At 34.0% G+C, this 24,183-nt stretch overlaps 1 protein-coding gene across 3 annotated transcripts; it reads right to left on the bottom strand.

Annotated features, from left to right (window-relative positions):
• Positions 1–1,142: 1,142 nt before the first annotated feature.
• On the bottom strand, positions 1,143–24,168 carry LOC117344830. 3 transcript variants are annotated; one of them, XM_033907667.1, is made up of 20 exons: positions 24,049–24,168; positions 22,588–22,684; positions 22,039–22,176; positions 21,471–21,554; positions 20,952–21,032; positions 18,621–18,749; positions 18,371–18,460; positions 17,893–17,998; positions 17,479–17,695; positions 16,644–16,840; positions 14,949–15,116; positions 14,145–14,252; positions 12,319–12,433; positions 10,137–10,212; positions 8,753–8,872; positions 8,301–8,381; positions 7,690–7,765; positions 6,466–6,693; positions 5,913–5,996; positions 1,143–5,304 (listed from the first exon to the last, which is right to left on the bottom strand). In XM_033907667.1, the coding sequence occupies exons 2-20, from the start codon at positions 22,678–22,680 to the stop codon at positions 4,334–4,336; spliced, it is 3,162 nt and encodes a 1,053-aa protein (XP_033763558.1). In that variant the 5' UTR covers positions 22,681–22,684; positions 24,049–24,168; the 3' UTR covers positions 1,143–4,333. The 3 variants fall into 3 exon arrangements, with proteins under 3 accessions (XP_033763558.1, XP_033763559.1, XP_033763560.1); XM_033907668.1 differs by having other exon boundaries at positions 17,479–17,692; XM_033907669.1 differs by lacking the exon at positions 20,952–21,032.
• Between the last annotated feature and the right edge of the window lie 15 nt (positions 24,169–24,183).

Genomic DNA, 24,183 nt, shown 5'->3' with positions numbered 1-24,183 from the left:
ACCCCAACATTTTTACAATTTTGAATCCCAACCCCATAACCATGCTACCATACAAATGTGAGTAATATCCATTGCTACTGTAAGTTTCAGAGAAGAAGTTGTTTAAACAAATTGACCAATTTTTGCCCCGCCCCTCAGGCCCCTGGGGGGGTCAGCCCCACCATTTGTACAATTTTGAATCCTCATCCCATATGGATGCTACCCGGGAAATATGAGCGAAATCCATTGCTTAGTTTCAGAGCAGAAGTCGTTTATTTCAATTTTGCAAAACTGACCCCTTTTGGCCCCGCCCCTCAGCCCCCAGGGGGGGGGGGGGGGGGGGGTCGGCCCCGTCATTTGTACAATTTCAAACTCTTACTCCAAGGTGATGCTACCAGTAAAATATGAGATATCCATTGCTTGGTTCCAGAGAAGAAGTCAATTATACGAATATAGCCCGATTGACCACATTTGGCCCCACCCCTCAGGCCCCTGGGGGGTCAGCCCCATCATTTGTACAATTTTGAATCCCCATCCCATAGTGATGCTACCAGGCAAATATGAGCGACAGCCATTGCTCGGTTTCAGAGAAGAAGTCGTTTATATCAATATAGCCAAATTGACCACATTCGGCCCCGCCCCTCAGGCCCCTGGGGGGTCAGCCCCATCATTTGTACAATTTTGAATCCACACCCCATAATGATGTTACCAGGCAATTATGAGCGATAGCCATTGCTTGGTTTCAGAGAAGAAGTCGTTTATATCAATACCTCCAAATTGACCTCTTTTGGCCCCACCCCAGAGGCCCCCAGGGGGTCAGCTCCATCATTTGCACAATTTTGAGTCCCCTACCCATAGGGATGCTTTTGACCAAATTTGTTCAAATTCTGATCAGCGGTTATGAAGAAGAAGTCAATTGTTGACGGACGGACGGACGGACGCCACAGTATGGCATAAGCTCACCTTGGTCCTTCGGACCAGGTGAGCTAAAAATTGAAGCACACAGATGTACACGTTTTTGACAACAATTAGACCTGCATCATATGTAACAGATATGTATCCCTCAATCTAATTTGATAGCGAAACAAATAATATCACCAACAAATTCATTGTGATATGGACATTAAACCCCCCGGTGATTTCAGACAGATCAAACAAAATCACTAGTCAAACAAACAATTTATTCTTCAACTTTTTGTAAACAAACATTTTCCAACATAGAACAATCTGTAGGTGTCCTTAAAATGTTAACAAACGATATTTTATACTGTGACCTTTTTTAGTATTCAACATAATTGCATTTTGTATATGATACTACATGTATCATCTATCTTATATCCAACCCATAAAACTGACTAATCCAGATTTTGGTAAGGACATTTTCATTGCAAGCACCTTATACTAGAATCGACAGAGTGAATTTTCTAAATAATATTGAAATATCTTTTATAGAAATCAGTTATATAATTATCAATTATCCAATACTCTATTTATGGAAGTATTGTTGGTGTTAAGAATACTTAAAAGCGAACATCAAATCCTAGTGTCTAATCTTCGAAAGCGAAATATATAAGTTTTTCTGTGTATAATTCAACCCAACATTCATAAATTATTTATGCCCTCACATATTTTTTATTTGCTATGTTACTAGTAATATTGATTCAATACATCAAGTTTAAAAACATTCTATCAAGCATGATTTTCAAGTGAATAGTTATGAGAAATGTATAGCAATGACTTTCTAACATTAGACAAACACTTACAAAGTAACGTTAACATTTACGATTTGCAAATAGCGTCAATAACAATAAATTAGTATTAATGAAATAAATTACCAGTAACAATTTATAACAAAAACCATATGATATTTATATGTAGCTATTAAAACAAAAACTTAATAAAGCAATAATGAGCTAGATTATCTCTAATAGTAGACTTTTAACTTTTATGTAAAAATATGATATAACAGTAACATGAAATGCAATAAATAAAATCTTAACTTTCAACAGAGGCCTGAACACGACTTTCAGAGAAAAACATTGGTCATGATCAAATAATCTGTTATAACAGTATATGGAATTTATTATACATTTTTTTATTTGTATATCAATTCAAGAACTAGTGTAAATAATAATGTATGTAACCATTTATTTTGTTATCTATTTAGCTTTGAATGCAAAGAATCACTCGAATAAGTTATAATTTTCATTATTTCGCAAAAGTTTTAAACTGATGCAGTCAAATTCTGATCAAAGTTTGCCAATATTAAAGCAATTTGGTATAGCTACTGGTGTTACTGTAAAATAGTCTGTAGAGTAGAAGTTGATTTGAGTTGGGTATTGTTTCAATGATCAGCAGAACAATTTTATTCCAAACCAAGTTTAAACCAAGTTTATTCATAAGTTCTAAGTTAAGGGGAAAATGAACAATTTTTAGAATGCACATTACCAAACAAATGAGCACTGCAGGATAGATGGTAACTTGACGTATTTCGTTTAAGAGTTAAAATGTTACTATCAACTGATAAATGACTGAATTAGACTTCCCCCTTTTCTTCAATAACATTTAACTGATTAAAATTTGAAATGATTAAATATGGAGAATATATACCTTTTCATAGAGTATAACAGTTTATAAATTAAAATACAGTTAATATTAACATTTCGATAAAACAGTTTCAACACATACCCAGTGGAGTTCAACTAGGAACAGGGTAACAAAATCAATAACACTGATAAAATAAAACGATCAACAAAATCAACTATCTACTGTAAATTATGAACCCGATACCAAATAGACATGGTTTTTGACCTACCTTATTTCATATACTGAACACATTTGGTATGTAAATCGGTTTTAATACTGCATCCATATGGTCTTTGTATTAGTTAATCAGTTTTCTCCTTGGTACTTAACACTCTTGTATGCTTAACAGGCTGAATCATGTCTTTTGCTATCTTAAAGGGACATTCCTTCGTTTGAACAAAGTGTATGTCATCAAAATGAAACTAATTGGGCAATGTGTATTTTTCGCAAGCAGTAAATAAATAATAAAAATTCTTAATTTGACCCGAAGTATCACTAATTACCGCAAAGGCAGATGTCATTTGTGTACGAAACGTCATTTTTCTGTATATTCATATACTCAAAATATATTCAAAAACTCATATAATCCTCATTTGGGCATAGATTTTATCAATAGAAACTTTGCACGTTTCTGATGTCCGAACGAAGGAATGCCTCTTTAATTACCAAAGTTTTTTTATAGTAATTTTGGCTGACTTTTGACACAAAAATGATATTACTTTCATTTTATCCAAGATTTTTGTTTTCCTTTATACAAATTATTTGGAAAACTGATTATAACAATTCCATAACATAAATGTTATGAAATATCTAGGATTTTGAAGAAAGTGGAACGGCCTTTCTCGTGATAATAGTGATTTTTTCCCCCTTCAATTAATAACAAAGTGGGTTGACATCTTCCAATTTTCAATGTCTATATATGCTGTAATAGTCAAAAGGATGGATCTATAATATTTCAAGTTTTTACTTGCCATCTCTTCAAATACTTCTACATGGAGAAACTATATGATGGCAGGGCAATTTTGATTTTGCATAAAATGTGTATAGAAAAGGCACTTATGGCAACTTACACCCTCAACTGAATATGTATAAGTACAATGTATACAATCATTTTGAAAAAAAAAATTTGTAAAGATAATGTTATTTACAGTTAATATTTTGGTCTGTATTTTAAAATTACGTATTTGACATTTAACTAATTTCCCAAAAGTTTAAGAATTTAAGAATCTCAGAAATACTATTGAAATACTACATATAAGCTGAACAAAATATATAAAATGAATTTCAAGTCTCTCTCTCAGAAATGTTCAAAATTACTTGGTTGAATATCAATATAAGCAATTGATTGGTATTAATCTTCATTAAACGTTATTTGTTTTGTACATTTAAAGATTAATACGATTTAACTTGTATTTCAGACCTATATAATTTAACAAAACTTAAAGGTGGGAAATAGCTCAAATTAAACTAAATTCAACAGTTTGTTTTCTTAAAGCTAGCCATATAGGGCTATTCCAGTAAATTACATTTCCTATAACAGAATTCCATTAATAAAGAAATTCTACTAATGTCGGGTGGAGAATAAAATATATTTATCATATTTTAAGGCAATGTTTTAATTTAATCATTTCTGTTTTTGATCCCTGTTTGGCCAACCTCCAGTCCTCCTGTTGGGTAGATATTTTACTAGAATAGCCCTAGGTATGTGGATTGTTGCTACTTTCAAATTAGAAATGCAACCTTTTGTTTTATATGCATTAGATATCAATCATTCTTCCATCAAATCAAATGGATCCGAGTCGTACACATCCTCAGTGTCCACTGCTACAGGCAAGGTAGACACTGATGTTATTCTGACCTCTTGTATTTCAGACTTTTGGTCACATACGGGTAGGTCTAAGGAGAAATCGTCCTCATTGTCCGATTCTTGTGTCTGCATATCTGGCACTGTTTGCTCATCTGTAAAAGACACAAGATCCCCTTCCTTGTTCACAGGCATTACAGTTGCCTTCGCTTCGATAGTCACTGTAGCAGGTGCTGAAAAGGAGACCTTTTTTGGGCAGGCTTTCTTTTTTGAAGACATATTCACATTCTTTTCATCTGTTGATGAACACTTTACATCATTCTTATGTGAAATTTCTTCTGAGGTTAATTCTGAGTCCACAGATGATTCATTTTCCAAAGGCTTCTTTGGGGACACTATGTCATCAGAACTGTTTTTGAAATTTTCATCTGGTCTCCCCTTAGAAGTTGCATCAGGAACTGCAAAGAGATTTTTCTTTGATTTCTTTTTCATTGTTATTGCCACTGGTTTTGATTTGCTTTTTCTCTCAGGTGTGACAGGGGGACTGCTAGTCACACAAGTGCTCTTCTTCTTGGGATGATTATTCAACTCTTCATCATCTAGTTCCATAGTGAAAATATCACTGTCAAACTTCATTGTTGTAGTGGTAGATTTCACTAAATTTTCCCCGGATAAGTCTTCAATTTTCTCCACACAAGTGTCACTTTCTGAAACATTGGAAACTTTGGTTTTCATTTCTGCTAATCCTACTGATTGTCTCACCAAAGAATCACTTTTATTCTCGACTTTTTTCACTGCAAGTTTCTTGTTTTTCTTCACCTTTTGCTTCTTGTTATCGTCAGAATCTTTTCTGGGTACTCCTTCAATTTTCTGTTGTCTAGATTTCTTGGAGACAGGTTTTTCTCCTTGCTTGCTCGAGTGTTTCCTCTTTTTACCTGTCAATGCATACAGTATGTCTATTTCTAATATTCAATTCTCAAAACATACAAAAGTTTTAGCTTTTAATATTCTTTAGGTACACATAGTGAACGAGTTAAATTGTCACAAATGTGTATATACATTTTCATAAGAAAATATCGTTGGCCATGGACTTAACTACGTGTTTTATAATTCGTAAAGCAATAATTATGTTTTTGTGTCATTATGAAATGAAAACCATATTTTTACAAATGGCTGAAATGCGAAAACATATGAACAGAATTAGTGCTACGGTTATTTTTGAGTTTATTTTATATACATAATTGATAATTTTACATTCGAGTTGTACATCTAAAGACAAAATATCACTGAAAAGAATTGATAACATCATATCATAACATTGCATCCTTTTCTAAATGATACAATAGGAACTAATTATTTTTTATAAAACCCAATTTCATTTTGGGAAGAAATGGAAAAACACAATTTCATTTCGGGAAGAAATGTCCCCATCTCAAACTTTGAGATGAAAAATAACAGGCTGTTTCTATTCCTCCACTCTTAAAAATTTCATGTTTTTGTCTCTATTCACAATTGAAGTTGCATGCCAGATTGACTGACCTACCTTTAGATTCCTTCGCTGGAGAAACATCCCTCCTGATCTCTGTAGATACTGTGTCCTCATGTTCAGAATTTGTTGGAATGTACTCTTCATTTGAAAAAAAAACAAGGTATAAAATTACATAATGTACAATTATACAAGATTTTCACTGAAGCCTACCATAAAACTAAATCAGAAGCTTCAGAGGGAATAGATTAGTATACAGTTAAAATTCATGACATGAAAATGAAGAAAAAAAAACCAACAAACAAACAAAAAAAACCCAGAAATTCAAAGAAGTACACAAAAATGTTCCGTTACAGAGATTCAGAGATCTAAAAACTAACTAATGGAACAATATTTCACAAATAACGCCATGAAAACATTTTGTTCTTTGATCAATAGCTATGTGTTTAAAAATATGTCTGCCCTGACTTTAGTTATTTCAGTAAATATGCTTTGATATTTCCTTTTAATTAGATTAATCAAAAAATGATTATTTGAGAATTGTCACTGATCAAACATAAGTTTTTAAGTGATTCCAAAAAAATAGTATATTAAAATAACAAAGGTTTACCATTATCATCACTCAAAATATTACTTCCAAGAGAATCTAACACATCTTCAATTCCCTTCAGGATTGAATCTGGTTCCTCAGATAGCATTTCATCTACAGTAGACGTGTCCAACATGTACATTTCCAAGTCATGGTTTACCACAGATTTTCCAGTTGTTTGTTCCTCTGGCTTCTTTGTTTTGTTTTTGATTTTCTTTGTCGTCAACTTCACTCTACAATGTTTCTTCACTGTCAAAGTAAAATCTTGGTAAATTTCAGTATACCCATGTAATTGATATAATGTTTTTGATGGTTTCTATTTTTCTTTTAATTAATATATTTCTTCAATTGTATTTACTCTTTTTTACATACATATAATTATATGAAAAAAATCTATTCGTTTTTAACAAGTTGGCCAAAATTTAATTTTTTCTGTTTCTTTTTTTTCCATTTTGTCCCAAATTAATGAAGGTCTATAAAATTCAACATCTTTAGACTTTTGTTTAAATCCAACAGAAGATATATTGAACACCCGATTAAATATAATTCAAATGTCGTTACAATTAATCTCTTTATGTAATCTAATGATTTGATGATAATAATCAATTTTTTAATATTAATTTTGTTCAACTTTTCGAAATTACTGTTATTCATGAACATGCAGCCAAACAGATGTCAGTAGCTAAATGTCAATTATTTTTTGTTTGCATAATTTTTAAGTACATGTAGTCAGTCTATCACTATAACTAAGTAAAAAAGTAAAGGTGAAAGTAAAGGTGGTCAATTACACATTGATGGAGTAAAGGGAGGAAACTCCCTAAGTTTCAAACCAAAACTTAAACCCTCTGAGGACATCTCTTATGAATAAAAAAAAAATCTTCCTCATTATTCTTCATAGAAGAATGTAAGGAAAAAGTATCACCAACTAGTCCTTAATGATCCTGTAATATCCACTATATCTAACCAAACATTAGGGCACATGCTTATTTATGAGAAACAAAGACAAAGAACCATTATAACTCATTTCCACCCACATTTTGAAACAGTTAATATGAAATGGATAATGATTGGTTTGAAAAAACAAAATGGAAAAGAAAAAAAAAAAACCTTATGTGTTTTTCACCAATGAAATGATAAAAAGAAATTAACTCACTCCCTCATCTCGACTTCTCAGAAAAATTGGCCAGAGAACAAAGTTGGTTTTTTTTATAGCCTACTATGAAAGCCCAGGTAAAATAGTCTTACCTTTACTGCTTTTTGTCTCCTCCTCTGCCCATTTGCCTTTAAAACGAGCACTGAAGCTGAACTGTTTCAGTCTCTCCTGAGAAGTAAAACAGTGAAAAATGAATACTTCATGCATTCAATTATTCACTACGTACAAGTACTTATTTTTGTGATGTTTTCAAAACAAAACAAAAAAGTATCCTTTTGCAAAACGAGCAAAGGATGAAAAAACATCTATTATCTGCACATCATTTGCACAATATTTTTTTTAATTTCAGAATTACTGGGGGAAATGATTGTTCCCAGTTTCCTCCAACGTTTTAGCTGTTATGAGATTGAAGTACATGGCCATCATCTGCCATATTGTTTTTCAGTATAAGACTAATTAATTAAATCCTAAATAGTAGAAAGTATATTTTGTCTCTGCAATATTTTGGAGCACATTCTATTTGGTACATGAACATATAAAACCTCAACGAAAATTAATTATTACAAAGTTTTCCTTACATTTACATGGTATACTTCTAAAGAAAATTAAAAGGAAAGAGTCAATGCTAATACAGGAATGTATAGGTCAATTTCCAGTATATTAGTTTGTTAAAGGTTGCTGCAACTGTGAAAATTTTCCTGACCTTAGTTGGGAGTTCAAGAGCAGCCAATGCATTTTGTTTGGCTGCATCAACTTCTTTCTTAAAATTTGGTCCTTTGGATTTCTAAAAGTAGACAGGATAAAATTGTACAACCATGAATAATGAACAACATATATAATTATTTACATCAATGCAGCATTCAATTTATACACATTTATTTTCACAGATTGAATTAACAGTTTATTTTATGATAAATCAGTTACTATTACGAACAAGTTTATCAAGTAAACTATACTGGAACAATGAAGAAATATAAGCATGTATAGAGATGAAGTTTTGAACATTAAAGCTCTAGGCGATCCATGAAATTACTTATCCATAATTTTGGACAACAGGGAAACACACAGTACAAAAAATGTCTACATTTGTTTAAACTGCAGGTTCATTACATCTGGAAACGAGACACAACGGAATACTTTTTGTGATACACCTACTTTTGTCAAATAGAGGCTCTTGTTTAATTCCTCACTCCCTCGATGGAAAGGTAGAATCGCCGAGGCTTTAACCCAGGCACGGGATACTTTGTTATCTAGATACACCACATGGTAGTGACTCTGGGAACAATACATCATTTCTATCATTATATACCTGAAGTTTCCAAGATGTTTTATAAATTTATACCATCTGGTACAATATGTATATTTGTATCTGAACTGAAAGAACTATACATAAAAGCTGTCTTACAAATTTGAAATGTTTAAGGTATATAATACAAGAATTACCAGTATAAAAATATCCAAATGTATTAAAATGAATAATCATTATTTTTTCTCTCCATAATTCAACTTGTTGCAATAAATACCTCTTTAAGGCTTTTAGTAAAAATAAAATTGATATGTTTGACTTTAGAAACTAATAACATTTATTTTTCCCTTTTCTTTTAATTACATATACATTATCTTATACACATTTGTTTCTTTAAATAACACAGAGAAAACAAGAGACTAATGGGCCTTAACGGTCACTTGCGTTATGAAATAATCCAGTTAATCTGACCCTTCCCATCACCCCAGGAAGTCAGTCAAAGCCAACATGTGAATATCAAACTGTCATCCAATGATGATAATGTTAATCAAGTTACAATAAATTCTAATAGAAATCAAACAAATGATAGTCAAAAATGTGATTTTCTATATAAACTATAGTAAAGTTTACACTCCCCAGAGGCAAACGTGAGACCCCAGGGTCATGAAATTCACAATTTTTGTTAAAACCTTCAGACCCTTCCATCTATGAAGAGTATTTGATTCTACTTTTAATATTTGGGACTTGAGAAGAGGTGTTGTTTTTTTAATTTCTGTTAATTCGACCCTTTCTGGCCCCGCCTATCAGCCCCTAGGGGTCAGTCAGGGCCAACATGTGAATACAGAGTAGCCCACTTATTTGCATATCGCTACCATCAAACTGTCATCCAATGCTGATCAGGTAAACGTGAGACCTCAGGGTCATGATATTCATAATTGTGGTAGATCACATTAAGAACCTTCTATCTATGAAGAGTTTGATTCTACCTTATTCGAGAAGAAGATGTTTGAAATTTCATTCAATTTTACTCCTTTTTGCCCCGCCCCTCAGTCCCCTGTGAGTTGGGACCATACAATTTAATTTGGGTTGACCTTTGGCCATAGAAGGTTTCTGCGAAATTTTACTGAAATTTATTTAGGGGGTTCTGAGAAGAAGTCGAAAATGTAATGACGGACAAAAGGCGATTAGAATAGGTCACATGAGACTTTTCTCAGGTGACATAAAAAATCTTGATCTCAATAAGATTAGGATATAATTTCAGACCATGACATCTGTTGAACATTTTATACTTACTGGAAACATGCTGTTTTCCGATACAAGTTCAAAGAATGTTTCTGTATCAGGATCAATCTCCACCATAGCTGGCCACCTACAATGTAGAGTTATATTACAAGAGTTGAATTTGACATTTAGAATTTTAGAGATGCCTTAAATGATTCGATACAATGATTACACCAAACACATAAAAACAACAGAATAATCTTGGGAAATTGTATAACATATAAAGGCTACAGACTGAACAAGAGATCCCAGAGGGATCTTGGCGCCCACCATTGAATGATCTTTATAGGTTCCATGTCAGATTGATCTTTTCTCTACTTTTCCCTTCCTCTAAGTCTTACTAATCTGTGTAAATTCAGAAACAGCCCTCTAGTACTTTTCAAACAAGGGGAACCTATATATAAAATTTAAGATTTAGCGATAATGGCTGTCTGTCGGCCATGTTGTTTTCGGATTGGTCCCAAAATGCAACACCAGGGACCAAGGGGAACCTACATATGAAATTTGAGAAAGATCCCTTCAGTACCTTCTGTAAAATAGCGATAACAAACTTCAATCGTCAAAATACAAGATGGCTGCCTGTCGGCCAGGTTGTTTTCTGACTGGTCTCAAAATTCAATATGCATAACTAGGCACAGAGGGCAACCTACAAATGAAATTTCAGAAAGATCCATTCAGCAATTTCTGATAAATAGCGATTACAAACTTCAATTGTCAAAATCCAAGATGGCTGCCTGTCGGCCATGTTGTTTTCTTATTGGTCCCAAGATGCAATATGCAGAACTACAGACCAAGGGGAACTTACAAAAAAGTTTGAGAAAGATCCCTTCAGTACTTTCTAAAAAATAGCGATAACAAACTTCAATTGTCAAAATCCAAGATGGCTGCCTGTCGGCCATGTTATTTTCCGATTGGTCTCAAAATGCAATATGCATAACTAGGCACAGAGGGAAACCTACATATGAAATTGGAGAAAGATCCCTTCAGTACTTTCTGAGAAATAGCGATAACAAATTCAATTGTCAAAATCCAAGATGGTTGCCTGTCGGCCATGTTGTTTTCCGATTGGTCTCAAAATGCAATATGCATAACTAGGCACCAAGAGGAACCTACATATGAAATTTGAGAAAGATCCCTTCAGTGCTTTCTGAGAAATAGCGATAACAAACTTCAATTGTCAAAATCCAAGATGGCTGCCTGTCGGCCATGTTGTTTTCCGATTGGTCTCAAAATGCAATATGCATAACTAGGCACCAAGGGGAACCTATATATAAAATTTGACAAAGATCCCTTCAGTGCTTTTTGAGAAATAGCGATAACAAACTTCAATTGTCAAAATCCATGATGGCTGCCTGTCGGCCATGTTGTTTTCCAATTGGTCTCCAAATGCAAAATGCATAACTATGCACCAAGAGGAACCTACATATGAAATTTGAGAAAGATCCCTTCAGTACTTTCTCAGAAATAGCGATAACAAACTTCAATTGTCAAAATCCAAGATGGCTGTCTGTCGGCCATGTTGTTTTCCGATTGGTCTCAAAATGCAAGATGCATAACTAGGCACCAAGGGGAACCTACATATGAAATTTGAGAAAGATCCCTTCAGCACTTTCTGAGAAATAGCTATAACAAGAATTGTTTACGGACGGACGGACGGAGGGACGGACGGACGGACGGACGGACCACGGACCACGGACGCAGGGCGATTTGAATAGCCCACCATCTGATGATGGTGGGCTAAAAATGCAGGTGCAAGAAGGGAGTTGGAAATGTAGGGGCCAGCTATGGTCCGAGTGTATTCAGATAACTTCCAGGGTTGTAAGATGTCTTTTTCTAGACATATAAATATTTTATACCTTTTTTAACTGAAATAAATTTACAAAACAATTTTTATTTTTAGTTATTACTTTGTTGACCCTAATCATCTTCATTGCTGTTTAATAAGTAATCATCTAACAATACATTTTCTAATTTTGAAATTCCAATACACATGTACTTGAATAACTTCTGTAAACCTAATAATTAAATATAAATAAGTACAAATACATAAGTTTCAAATACCATACCTAGTTCCTAGATATATTTTGTTATCAAACATCAATTATGTATCTTTCACACAAAGGACATATATGTATCACAGTGACATTTTCTAATGAATGGATACGATAAAGGAATAAAACCGTGTATAATTTACCAAGGATAACCAACCATCCTGGCCCACACAACACTGCCCTCGGAATATTTGGTGTAGAAGTGTTCAGATTCGTCATAAGCCTGCTCTTTCTTTTCACAGCTGTTATAAGTTGTGTCTACAAATTAATAAGCTCTGTGTTATGATGCTGTGCATTGAATATGAATGAAATCCGTTCAGGGCTTCAAATTAAAATATCTTTTATATAAACTATTTTCTAAAGGTTGAAGCACAGACGAAGCGAACTATATCCCTTCCCCTTCCTTACTAAGTATGAGTACGGAAATGGCAGTACATCTTTCAGCATTTATTGAACTACAATGGGCAATTACTTTCAAAGAGACCAGTTATAAATTAGACAGAGAATTCAAAACAAAATTTAAATTCTTAAAAAAAGGCCCCACAAATCGATGAATTGAAAAGCTGTTCAAAACAAGAGCTGTTGGAGAACAGCAAAGCTCATCTCGCAAATGTTTGTCAACAGATAATTAAAATATATTAATTGGAATGTTTCGCAAATTGCATTAATAATATTTCTATTGTTTACTTGATCAGATTATGTTTTTTGAATTCAAGCAATTTTCAAAACCATACCAATTTATATACATACAAAATATATATAAATTATTTATTGACAAACATTCGGGAGACAAGCTATGTTGCTGTAGATTAAATGAATATATTAAATACAAATGTAATTGCTTTTGGACATATTTCTTCAATTTTTTAATAAAATATTATCCTAATGAGAGCTGTCTCCCTTGAAAAATGTGGACCGGTATAAATTGTCTAATGTGAGCATTTTCACATTGTTTTATTTTCAGTTTCACCCCAAGAAGGAATAGTGTAACTCCAAAGGGACTCTTTTACCAAATATCAGCACCCTAGTACAATCATAAAGTGATGTGTTAATAGCTTTCAACATTTGCACAAACATTTTAAAAATGTGTTTTTTCCCCAAAAAAATCTTTCAGTTTAACTCTGGCAAGGGATAGTTTAACCCCCACAGGGAACCTAATACCATGTATTACTATGCCTTTCAACACTCACAACATAAACTTAACACAAAGTCCAAAGATTTAAAAACAAAAACAAAAAAAACAAGATTTAAAAAGAAAAAATCCATTTTTTTTTTTAAATTTTACTCCAGGGAGGGATTGTCTTACTCCATAGGGACTCTATTGCCAAATATCAGCACCCTAGCACTATTAAAAAGTGATTATTAAAACCTCTTAACACTTGCACCAAAAACATACGCAGAAATATTCTAAGTCCAAAAATTTGAAAAATCTGGGTTTCTTTTCAAAAAAATCTTGAAGTTTAACTCCGGCAGGGGATAGTTTAACTCCAGAGGGACTCTATTGCCAAATATCAGCACCCTAGTACAATTATAAAGTGATGTATTAATACCTTTCAACACTTGCACCAAAAAGTTAACGCAGAAATATTCTAAGTCCAAAAATTTTCAAAAATCTGTTTTTTTTTCCAATTTTTTTTTTAGTTTAACTCCAACAGGGGATAGTTTAACCCCCACAGAGACCATATTACCATAAATTACTATGCCTTTCAACACTTGCACCAAAAATTTAACATTTGAAAAACCAACGCCAACGCCGGAGTGACAACATAAGCTCTCACTCTTCTTCGAGGAGACAAGCTAAAAACTAAACAATTAACCACAGTTACAAGGAGATTGGCCAAAAACTGAGGAAGATCAGTGAACAAAAAAACATTTACCAAATACTAATAATGTTGTTGATAGGCTTAAACAGTAACAATTTTCCAGATTAATTTCATATCTATCAAATAATTATACTATTTATAGGTACCTTTGTTCATTTCACAAATCCACTTTTCATCAATTTCAGTAGGGTCATTGATGTCTTGCAGAAATCTCCACTTCTTGCAGGTGGTATTGGAACATTGTACCCAAGTTCCTGTAAAAATACATAGTAAATACATAAAATGGGCTGACATGCATGCTATTTAACCTGAATATTTTGATTACTTGTACGAGGTTGACCTTTGAACTTCCACCCAACAGCCAGGGTCATATGAGGATGGGTGTCAAGGAGACATCAACAGTCAGGGTCATATGAGGACGGGTGTCAAGAAGACATCAACAGCCAGGGTCATATGGGGACGGGTGTCAAGGAGACATCAACAGCCAGGGTCATATAAGGACGGGTGTCAAGGAGACACAAACAGTCAGGGTCATATGAGGACGGGTGTCAAGGAGACACAAACAGTCAAGGTCATATGAGGACGGGTGTAAAGGAGACACCAACAGTCAAGGTCATATGGGGACGGGTGTCAAGGAGACACCAACAGTCAAGGTCATATGGGGACGGGTGTCAAGGAGACATCAACAGCCAGGGTCATATGAGGACGGGTGTCTAGGAGACACAAACAGTCAGGGTCATATGGGGACGGGTGTCAAGAAGACATCAACAGCCAGGGTCATATGAGGACGGGTGTCTAGGAGACACAAACAGTCAGGGTCATGAGGACAGGTGTCAGGGAGACATCAACAGCTAGTAACATCCTATAAGTGTAAAAACAGGTGTCAAGAGGGACATTATATCTTCTTTTTTGTACAAGTAATAATAAAAATCTATGGTTTTGAACTTTACCTGTTTCTTCAATTTCTCTTTCCATCAACAACTGTTTTTTACTTCTTGGGGGATGATCCGCGGTTATTTCGCTTTTTTCTGGGAGATTTTTCATCTTTTCCTTTAACACATCACTAACTTCGCTTTTTTCTTTTTTTCCCTTCTGTTTTCCTTGCTTTTCAGAATTTTCTAAAAGGAAACACATATTGCTACATATTTGCATTGCAGGGCTTTTACTCACTGTTTTGGGATGGGGCCTTTTTGTCACATTTTGGGAAGAAAATTGGTGAATTGGGAAAGATTTTTTAAGGAGTAAACTGCAAATTTTTGGAATTTGGCTTTAAAACGAATCCAATTGGGAATGGGTCCCATGAACGGCCCCAAAAAGCCTACAGAAAAAGCCCTGCATTGTGATTGATTAAAGAATACACAGCCTTTGGGTTATACATATATACACGGTGTTCAAAATAAGCCGGCGACCGGCGCATTTCACCGGCTACTTTGCTCCCGGCGCCAGCTACTTTCAGATGTCTACTTACATATTAAAATGTTGTGAAACGTATTCTGACTTTGGGGAGTTCGGGAAACAAATAAAACACAACCTTATTTATATAATATTCAATGATTACTCATCGTTCACTTGTCCATGCTGTCAAAACACCGTCGGAAGAAAACAACAAGCTTCTTCACGACACCGATCAATGTTAATCTAGGTATTGTGCGTGATGCTTTTTTCGCGCTGCGATAAAAACGTCTAACTGACCATGAGTTACAAGCACATGTTTCCGGTTCATCATGAAACGAATAAACGACTTTTTTGAAGTCTCTTCAAGGAAAAAACAAAAGGGTATGTTATTTAGATGCATTTGAACTGTTCATCGTCGCACAACGGTACAATATAACCGTATGATTAACTATGGAGTGCGATCCTCTGAAGAGAGATGATTACCAACGTCTGACGTGATTGACATGTAGTTGGGTCACACTGCGTAACTTACTGACACAGAATCGGCGTAATGAATTAAAATTATTACGCACACAATAAAGAAGTAAAATCACAGCCTTTAATAATGTATTTCGTGTTTTATATATCATTTTTCTTTAATTTGCGTTTTTTAAGTTGTTCAGTTTCAGTTACGTGTTTTGGAACTGTGACCTTTCTATTAAAAATGACACAAGACATGACTGTACAGATATCATTAATTCTTCACAAAAACTTCTAAATAAAACAAAAACACCAGTTGGTACACTCAGAAGTTTTACAATACATATATATATAAAAAATGTACATGCAAAAAGGTAAAAAGTGCATTTTTTTATTGCTCAATTAGTTCCAAAAACTTCTGTTATATAGTGGAAAAACCCATATCTGGCCTCTTTGATTTAAAATTTTCCGGGGGGAGACCCCCCCCATACCCACCTACTATTTCTATTGTGCCAGCTACTCTAAAATCTACTGAACACCCTGTATATATATCAAAAATTGTTCTAATCAAGATAACTTAAACTATATACAAAATGCCATGGACAAAATTGTATTAAAAACTCTGCCTTTTATTCCTTTGACTTTGACAGACAGGCAATGGACATTAGCAAATTAGTCTCTTGGGTCAGGTGAACAGATAACATAGAACCTACATAGGTAGGAAAACCAAAATTGATATGTCCATACCGAGTTTTCTACAACATATTTTCTCTAATACGCAAATTTCTTACTTGTGGGTTTTGGAAACTGTAGTTGTCTAGGTGCAAGAACTTTGGCAGCACTGCTCCTATCAGCTTTCTTTACTGCCTTCTTCAACAGGACAACAGGGGTATGTTGGTGCTTCTTGTCCTCCTCACCATTGAACTCCAATTCACTTCCCTCAGGTGTGTTCTCATTCAACTCCTGCACTTCTGCGCATTCTATCATTCTGAAATATATTGAACTTTATTTATTGTACGTCATTTTGTTTGCTCTCATGTTACTATTTGGTATATTGGTTTTTATTGACTTCTCCATCACTTTGCAATATTTTGGCTCTTATACCTAAATATCTTATATTATGATTTTGCATTTGATAGTTGAAAAACACTAGTTGGGATGAAGCTTGGGAACCATTTTTTCTGGAGTAAACTGAACATTTTGGAAATTTGTCTTAAATATGAAATAGGGAATGGGGTTTGGTTGGTTTGTTTTTGTTTAACGTCCTATTAACAGCCAGGGTCATTTAAGGACGTGCCAGGTTTTGGAGGTGGAGGAAAGCCGGAGTACCCGGAGAAAAACCACCGGCCTACGGTCAGTACCTGGCAACTGCCCCATGTAGGTTTCGAACTCGCAACCCAGAGGTGGAAGGCTGGTGTTAAAGTGTCAGGACACCTTAACCACTTGGCCACCGCTGGGGCCAATGCATAAACATAGACTCATTGTAGTCCATGGTCAACTGTAGTGAATGAGCTCTGCTAAATGGCCGATATAATCCTACATAGTGAAAGAAATCATCTGATCAAGTGTCATAAACTCAATTTAGGTCAAGTTCAAATTTTGAATTGCTTTAATTGGTATTCTTACTGTATATGTTGATCCTCAATAGGAAAATCATGGTCTCTGGAGTTCTCCTGTACTTGGTCTGGACCTACACTCTGTTTGTCATTGAGTATACTGACTGCCACATCACTGGTGTTCTGAGGATCATCTTCTACATCCATATTCCAACATTCCCTTTCCTCCACCTCAACCTTGTTCTGTGTGGTTTTATTACGTACAATTTCTTTATCTTGTGTAACTATCGAAGGAAAACAAAATAAATCTACAATAAACGTTAAATTTTCAACTTGAAATTTAAAGAAATAGTGGAGATTTTATCAAAAAAATATTGTGCTGTTTGAATTTAATTACAAATGTATTATGGCAATGTTGGTAAAGTCACCTTTGCCTACAGTCTATTCCTTTCAATTCCATACAAATATAATGACATATATTTACATTGGTCTAATGGTGTGTTCAAGACTCGGTCAATGGCAGACTGGAATAGTTGCTCCCACTCTTCATCCGACAAGGATTTGGCAGGTTCTTTGTCATTTCCTTTATCCTAAAAAGAAGATAATTTTTATTGTACAGAACTGATCTAGAATTTTCAAAGATAATAAGAATGATAATGATAATAATGTCACATGTACTGTAGTCATCTAAATATTTGCTGGGTAATCAAAAGGACTAATTGATAAAAAAAAAAACACACAATAAAATGAGACCCATGTACTGAATTTCATGTTAAAACCGTTAGGCAGTAAAGGTGTGCAGTCACCAAAAAACTTCCAATATTTAGCCAACATGCAATATTCTAGTTCTGTGGTGAACATATAGCAAAGGAAATTATTCCCCAGACTGCAGTTGATGCAAAACTGGCAGGAAACCCCATACAACAAATTCATGGTGTACAGAAAATTACATGTTTTCTTACCTTAGTTTTTTTCGTCTCTTTCTTCTTAACATCTTTTGCAATGCCATCATTATTGCATTCAGTTAAGTTTGGTTCCAGAACTGAATTATCCTACAAAATACAAAATGAACATAAATTACTAAACCTGTAATATTACACACAAATTATAAGTAATTTATATTTCATACAAAGTACATAAGTACATAAACCTAGTTTTGTATAAACTCCTCAGTCAGCTAATAGCACAAGCAGTTCTGTTTCAAGTACTTACAGAAGGAGGAACCTGAGAATCACCGATCAAATTTGGTTCCTTCATAGAATCTTTTTCTGTGTCAGCGTCATTCTCCTTTTTTGATTTCTTGGCCTTCTTTGGCTTTACTTCTTTTGATTCAACACCTTCCTGTGAAACAAGACACAAGAGGAAAATCACAAGCACAAGTACACAAACAGGTGAGGGTAATCTAGTCTTATGGATGAGCAAGCTCCAGACCACCAAACTAGTTGTACATCTCATGGCTAATTAGACGGTAATCAGGGATCAATCAGGGGCAAGATTCAGGAATTTTTAAAATCTTTTCAAAATTTGAGTCATGAATTGAAATACTAAGAACATGCAATATCACATGTTTAACTTTATAGGAAAATCCCCTTCAAAATTGAAATATCTTTTAATATTAATGATCAGGTCTTTGGGCCTCTTGGTATTGAGAAAGTGTCTTTTTAATTTTTAAGCTTATTTGATCCTACAATGAGGTTCAAGGTCATTCCTTTCAGCTATCTTGATCATAGCTCTTCTCCCTGGCATGCTAAATGTCAAATATCAGGTCTCTGGGCATAATTGCTTAGCAGAAAGAAGTAATTTAAAGATTTAACATATTTGACCCATGTGACCTTGAATGAAGGTCAAGGTCATTTGTTAGAACAATCTTGATAGCCCTTTGCCCCAGCATACTTTAGACCCAACACCATGTCTCTAGGCCTCTCAGTTATTGAGAAGAAGTCGAGAATGTAAATTGTTTACAAACGGGAAACTGACAAAAGGCAATTAGAATCAGTTACTGGAGACTTTGTCTCAGGTTACCTAAAAATGTTTGGAATGAAACTGAGCAATCCAGAATTATGACTTAAAAGTTGGCCAAGGTCAAGAAGTATTAAAGGAAACAAGGCAATCCAATGAGTTACAGTCCCCCACAGAACATGAAATTAAATGCCAAGAATGCACAGATGATTAAATTGTGTTGGAACTTGATTCTACACTCTTAATGTTTCAGAATTACTATGTTCGAAAATTCAATAATTGCATTTGATGATATAATGAATTTAGGTTATTAGTCAGCCATATGAGAAGTTTGATGCAAGTGAACCCCCATGCCTTATAGCCAGATCCTTTTGATCCCAGGTCCCAAGTATTAAAGAAATTCCAGTGACAATTTTGACCTTTGATGCAGGTAAAAGGTCAAAATGTAGGTCAGTGACCTACTTTTGATATATGATATGGTGGTGCAAATTAACACTTCATCACAGCAAGCTATTGAGACCAAATGTCACTACCTATAATTCTAAACTCATTTCATTAAGTTTCAAAGATACAATTGACCCCAGTGACCTTGAAATGAATAATATATATATCATTTCAACAATTGAACTGACTAACATCATCAATACTCAACATGTAGGTGATTGCACTTTCTAAATGTGTCCTTTGAATCCTATCTGTGGACGATGAAATTATAAAGCTATTGCGAAGAATATCAATTACATCATCCAATACAAATAAACCGCAGCCTCATAGAGTAAAACATTTCCTCACTGGACATATAACTTATAGTAGGCGGAGCTTCAATGCCTGTCAAGGACATCGACTTGTTGTGTACAAGTGTCTGGCTGTATACAGGGGTTCCCCAGGGGAGAATTTTAAGTTGCATTATTTCATAAATAACGATAGGAATAATTTGAGTATGCATGTGTGACAAACTTTTTGTAAACAACATCTAGGTCTAACAGGTCCCTACAATACTAAATATGACCATAGGGAATCTGTGCCAAGCCCTATGGATGTGATTTTTAATTGCAATTACATAAACATATAATAGCCTTGGCTGCTAGGTAAACTGCAACTTTAACTAAACGACAACACTGGTGCTGATAAAGATCGTAGATTTAATTGCAGCAGTAGGCCTTAACAGCAGGCCTTATGCCGGTACATAAACATGTCTGGGTTTCTTCCTGTATTCTGAACTTAATCGGCTGAGAGACAAACAGAACATGCTGTCAATATTATTGTTCCACTGTATATTCTAAATCTCTTTTTCTGTCGTTATTTTGATATGTGTGAATACAAAATCATGTGCCGAATTTATGTTTCATTTCCTGATGTTGTCAACATTTTAATTCAAACTCTGCCTTCTTCAAGTACAGCAAATCACTGCCACCTGCAACACAAATTGGAATGCGGATTACTGTTTGTGTCTATACAATCAACAATTACAATCATCCAGGTAGTTAAGTACTTTGTCGCTCAGCAGCAGTAACATGATTCACTGACATCTCTTACATAATCAGTATCTCTTAAATAAGATTTAAATGAAATCGTTTTTCAAACCTTTGTGTCTCCTGAATTTTTAGATTTCTTTTTCTTTCCTGTTTTTTCATCCTTGTTATTCTTCAAGTTGTCTTGTAATCCCTTTTAACACATTTGTATACAAATTTTACAATCAAAAATAATTTCATGGAGTCCATGTTTTCATTATGGGTCACCAATCTGATTTGAGCATTTCATTTCGTCATTCTTGTTGTTATTACCAGTAATTAATCAAATTCAAAGATGCTAAAATCAAATTTGACAAATCATTGAATGTAGAGATTGCTGATATTGTCAAGACTTTTTTTAAAATACTGAATCAATATTTTAGCTAGTACTAGTAAATGCAGGAATAAATTATTCCAATTTTTGTTTTTATATATAAATAAATTCAACAATCAAAAAGTTTAAGAAATTTTAAACTGTTAGTCATTACTTTATCACCATGCAATCAATTTGATCCACTTGATTTAAGTAATTCGCAACAAAATGTAAAATGGTTTCAATATATTTCTAATTATGTTGAACAGTTAATTTTACCTTTTCCGCCAGATCTACGCTCTTCTTGGATTTCTTTTCTTTATTCTTCTGAGTTTTTGTTTTCCCAACTGCATCACCAATGTTCTTATAAAGAAAACACGGACAAATTATTCAGCAAAGATTTGATTTGGTTTATTTAGTTTAACGTCCTATTAACATCTAAGATCATTTAAGGACGGCCTCCCGTGCGTGCGACATGCATGTGTGTGGTGAGTGCGTATGTGTGTTTTGGGAGGCTGCGGTATGTTCGTGTAAAGAGCTATAAACAAACACCAATTAGTTTAATAGTATCCCATGCCTGTATCAAGTTAATTGTAACTTTACCTAATTATTACACAGCTAATAACAACTGTTTTAATTATTTCTATAAGAAAATGTCCAATTGTCAAAATTATTGGGATGTAGAGTGATCATATAGGTGTTGTAATTGGATATGACTGTATTGATGGTTCATTGTATTGTTACTTCAACTAGATGACATCTTCAATATCACCAGCCTCAGATGAAATAATAGACTACCATTATCTTTTAATCTGAAATTGTGATTGTATACCATAGATGTTGATACCTTATTCGGAGCTTGAAATGCAGCAGTCTTTTTCTTTTTTATAACTTTAATACTTGATGTTTCAGAGTCTCTTAACGGTGCTAAATTGTTTTTATCTTCTGGGTTTTCTTCAAATTCTCTAGGGTCATGACCAGATTCCTAAAATCAAAGAAAATTTATAGTTTATACAGGGTTCATCCTGGGCCAAAAAATCATGGGCCATTTTGACAAGATTTCAGAAATTGAAGAAATTTGCGAGATTTGGTGAGCCATTTTGGAAAATATGGGGCAAATGGCCCCCTTCAGAGTTATCCCTGTACATATGAACCCTACAGCTATTTAATTGATCAGTTTTTAAATTTGAGGAATTGAAATCTTTAAATGTTAAAATCAATGTTGCATGCCAATGGAAACTTAATTTGGACTTGATGAAAAAATCAATATTATTAATATAGCATTTTCATTGCAATTGAGTTAGTATTCATCAGTTCAGTGATTAGCTAAACTGACAATGACCACGTAGGACTATTATCGGGTAATGCAATTTAGTTTACTAGTAAAATCACAAACCTCTTTTACAACATTTTGTTGATCGAGTACAGGCAGTTCTGAAGATTCTCTTGGTAAATTATTCAATTCTGGATGGCTCTCCATTGTCTCCATACTTCTGTAAAAAAAAAATAGTTAACAAATTTTTGTTCTGTCATGTCAGCTGGCTCAAACTTAATTTGGCTATAACTTATGTATATTTATGTACATGTAAGACATTTCAGTAATGTTGTATAATCAGCTAAAAATCAAAATCAATGATCAGTTGGAATCGGCAGGGCAAACTAATCTGATAATTGGTTTTAAACTTTTAATAATCGGGTTTACAGTACTGTAATTGTTTATTGTGTTATTAGTAAAAGATTGTTCACAACCCAATACATGTATTTTTGATGTGAAAAATATATACACTAGGCAAAACCAGACTAGTTACAGTTACAAATTGCATTGGTTAAATAAAATGTCTCATTTTTAAGGATATGCTGCACTAAAATGTACGAGGTTTATCACAGCACCCTTCAGTCGCCACAGTCAGTGATGGTTTTCTTTTAGACCGAGAGTCAGACCAGCTAGTATAAACACCATGTAATATTGTCAGTGATATGCATTTATCCATTGACAGTGACATTTGTGCCAATTTCTCCTGATATATAAAAGAGAACACTCTCCTGTAAATTAATCAATTATAAATTTTACCATCGATGATCGGAAACGGAAGGACCTTTCTCAAACTTTCTGTTTTAGTTAATCGATTCCTACTGATCATCATGAACACTACATTTCAGTCTTTTTAAAATAATCTTGTTTCTATAAATACACATGTATATTATCCAAAAGATTACTATGTTTGTGCAGAGACCTATACATATATATAGGTCTCTGGTTTGTGTTAAGGAATAATGTATCAAAAACGTTCATTATTAGAAATATAAAATACAGATCAGACTGAATAGGTCATGTCACAATAACATATTAAAGACTAAAGAGCTACATGAAGCTAGGCCGCTTATTGGTTGATTTGTTATCCGACGTTATTGTGCTGACTGTTTCACAAATTCTAGCCGTGCCAATCTAGTTAACATATAGTTGGGTGTAAGCTTAGTCAGTAGGCCTAACAATAGCCATACCCAAATTGGACAATATTCAAGTTCAAAGGCTGTTAACTTTCAATCAGAGACGTGTATATCAGACTCACCCGACCAGTGTAAATTTATTTATTTACTGGTTACATTAAATATTGTCGCTTGATTAAAATCTTATCATTTTTTAACATTTCTTACAATTAACTGAATTATTGATATTAATATTATAGGAAACATCAACACCCTGGATAACATTGTTTAGACACCAATGATGATGCTTCTGAAAACCGAATTTCCCGCCTTCCCTACTGGGCAAGTTACAGTCTTATATCAACATGGAAGGATGTATTTAATTGTATTAAAGTAATTTGTCGTAAAAAAAATAGTGACATTTTCTTACCAAATGCATATGCGATTTTTATGTTTCCATATTCCAACGGTAGACTGAATTTAAACAGCAAATGTAGTCCTACGATGTTTACGTTCGACAGACGACAACTAACTATCATTCGACTGTAAAATGATGACTCGTGGT

Source organism: Pecten maximus, chromosome 16 (assembly GCF_902652985.1).
Source record: "Pecten maximus chromosome 16, xPecMax1.1, whole genome shotgun sequence".
Classification (NCBI taxonomy): domain Eukaryota; kingdom Metazoa; phylum Mollusca; class Bivalvia; order Pectinida; family Pectinidae; genus Pecten; species Pecten maximus.
This window is presented reverse-complemented; position numbering and strand designations above follow the sequence as displayed.